The 2,500-nt window shown below is 27.2% G+C and overlaps 1 protein-coding gene across 24 annotated transcripts in view; it reads right to left on the minus strand.

Annotated features, from left to right (window-relative positions):
- Positions 1-2,500, minus strand: part of LOC137633427 (uncharacterized) — a 257,530-nt gene that overhangs the window by 5,967 nt on the left and 249,063 nt on the right. For 12 of the 24 annotated variants that reach the window (XM_068365704.1, XM_068365702.1, XM_068365711.1 and 9 more), the window contains 4 exons: positions 2,413-2,454; positions 1,952-1,993; positions 1,150-1,221; positions 832-894 (listed from right to left, as the gene is read on the minus strand). The exons of 1 other annotated variant lie outside the window; for it this stretch is intronic. In XM_068365704.1, coding sequence (XP_068221805.1) covers positions 832-894; positions 1,150-1,221; positions 1,952-1,993; positions 2,413-2,454 — 219 coding nt within the window. The remainder of the gene's footprint in view (positions 1-831; positions 895-1,149; positions 1,222-1,951; positions 1,994-2,412; positions 2,455-2,500) is intronic. 11 more of the 24 variants (XM_068365703.1, XM_068365710.1, XM_068365717.1 and 8 more) reach the window with 3 other exon arrangements.

A 2,500-nucleotide genomic window follows, 5' to 3' on the forward strand; every position in this document is an offset into this window, starting at 1 on the left:
GACTATTTACTATCTAATGACCTCACATTATACTAGTGGCAAAAATGTCGTAAATATATTAATCTATATATTAATATATATGTTATATATATTATATGTATATATATGTATGTACATATATATATATATATATATATATTTATATATATATATATATATATATATATATATATATATATATATATATAATATATGTATATATGTATATATACATATATATATATATATATATATATATGTATATTTATATATTATATGTATATATATACATATATATATATATATATATATATACACACATATATATATATATATACACACACACATATATATATATATATATATATACACACACACATATATATATATATATATATATTAAGTAACCTGGAAAGCCTTCCTCACGACAGAGTGAGGTATGATCTATAGGAGCAAGATTACACAAACCTTATATCTCACTAAAGAGGAAGCATCATCTCCACGTCGCCAAACTCTTATAGCAACAGTTGCAATCTCTCTAAAGACACATCCTCAAAATATTTTCCCCCATACACTGAGAATCATTAGGTGTTGTTATTGGTTACGAGGAACTACTTGTGTAAACATAGTTTAAAATAGTTCAGTTTTAAGTATAGATAGTGAGTAATTATAAAACAGTAACAGATAATATTATCTAAATCTAAGAAAAGTAATGACATGGACTGTTGATTCTGCTAAATAGACATTACCTCGGTCAAGATCTCTGAAATAGTATTCATCAAACACAGATCTCCCATTAAGGGCTATGAGTGATTGACCAAATAAATACACTTTAAGTGTATATAAACTGACCTTGTGCCAAAGAGATGACTCCAGCTATCTCCTCGTGAACATAAGACTTGATCTCTTCATTTGCTGGAAGAAGAAAATAATCCCTTGAACAACATATTATAAGTTTGCTATGTTCTTCTTTCATTGATCAAGGAAGAACACAAAGATATGACTCCACTCCACCATGGGATTAAAAAACCAAATGAACAAGAACAAAATCAGCAAATATATTGATGATGTTAATCATACAAGTGATGGTCAATATTCCACGTTGCAATTTCTATCTTCTTTGAACTATATCTTTTCAAGAATCCCAATCACTAACTAAAGAGAACTTACCTGCTGCTGATACATTAGTCAAGTGTTCCAAGACTTCCCTTCTGACAAGCTGTCCGGTCTCTTGGCTGAGCCCTAAAGTAGAGAAGGAGATTATATGCAAGATCTTCTTAGCAGAGAAAGAGGATTCAGGGGAGGGAGAAAATTATTATCATAAATTGATTCAAAATTTAATCCATGGTCATAAGCTCTTTATTGAAAGTTAGTCCAGATTTTATGATAATAATCATTCAGAAAAGAGAAGAGAATTAATTCAAATGTGTTCTCTCTATGTAAGGGAACTTATTGATTCCTTTGTGGATTAAAAAGTATTCCTCATAGTCAAAATAACTCTCTGAAGATCTTCCTCTCTAACACTTTCTGTTTTACTGCATTTCTGAGAACGTTCCAAATTCTAAACAATTAAAAAGTCATCTGTCCTCATGACAAATATCCTATATATATATATATATATATATATATATATACATATATATGTGTGTGTGGGTATGTGTCATAGGAGTATGAAACCTTGGTGTGTCTTCTTTGGAAGTCAGAAAAAAAGACAACTACTGGGTGTCAAGCGAAAATATAGAGAAAAGTTAGGGAAATTAGAAATAGTGAAAACAATCTATTATTATTATTATTATTATTATTATTATTATTATTATTATTATTATTATTATTATTATTATTATTACTAGCTAAGTTAAAACACTAGTTGGAAAAGCAATATGCTATAAGCCCAAGGGCTCCCTGAGGGAAAAATAGCCCAGAGAGGAAAGGAAATAAGGAGATAAGTAAACGATATAAGAAGTAAGATTACCTTGAAGATTATTTTCAAGATGTTCGAGTTTCTCCTGCACATCTGAAAACATAAATAATTCTCTTTCAAATATTTGCATAAATTGAAAAAAAAGGATAAATCTCAAAATTCCAATAACTCTGTTTTTCCAACTCTATGGATCAAGATTTGTTTTTCACTTAATACGACAATCAATTAAGTTGACCAGATTTATAAGCAATCGAACACCGGATATCTCACTTCTAATAGTAACCCATTCAAAGGAAATGGATAACTCAAAATACCTTGCCAGTGGGTTCGAGATTTTATATATATATATATATATATATATATACATATATATTTATATATATATATATATATATATAAATAAATATATATATGTATATATATATATATATATATATAAATATATATATATATATATATATATATATATTTCAAGAATCAGTAGAAAATATAACTACTATTAGACAGATTACCTTGAAGATTATTTTCAAGATGTTGGAATTTCTGCTGCATATCTGAAAATATAATTAAAGATTTTTCAAATGGTTGCATCAATGAAAA

This window comes from Palaemon carinicauda, chromosome 43 (assembly GCF_036898095.1).
Source record: "Palaemon carinicauda isolate YSFRI2023 chromosome 43, ASM3689809v2, whole genome shotgun sequence".
Lineage (NCBI taxonomy): Eukaryota > Metazoa > Arthropoda > Malacostraca > Decapoda > Palaemonidae > Palaemon > Palaemon carinicauda.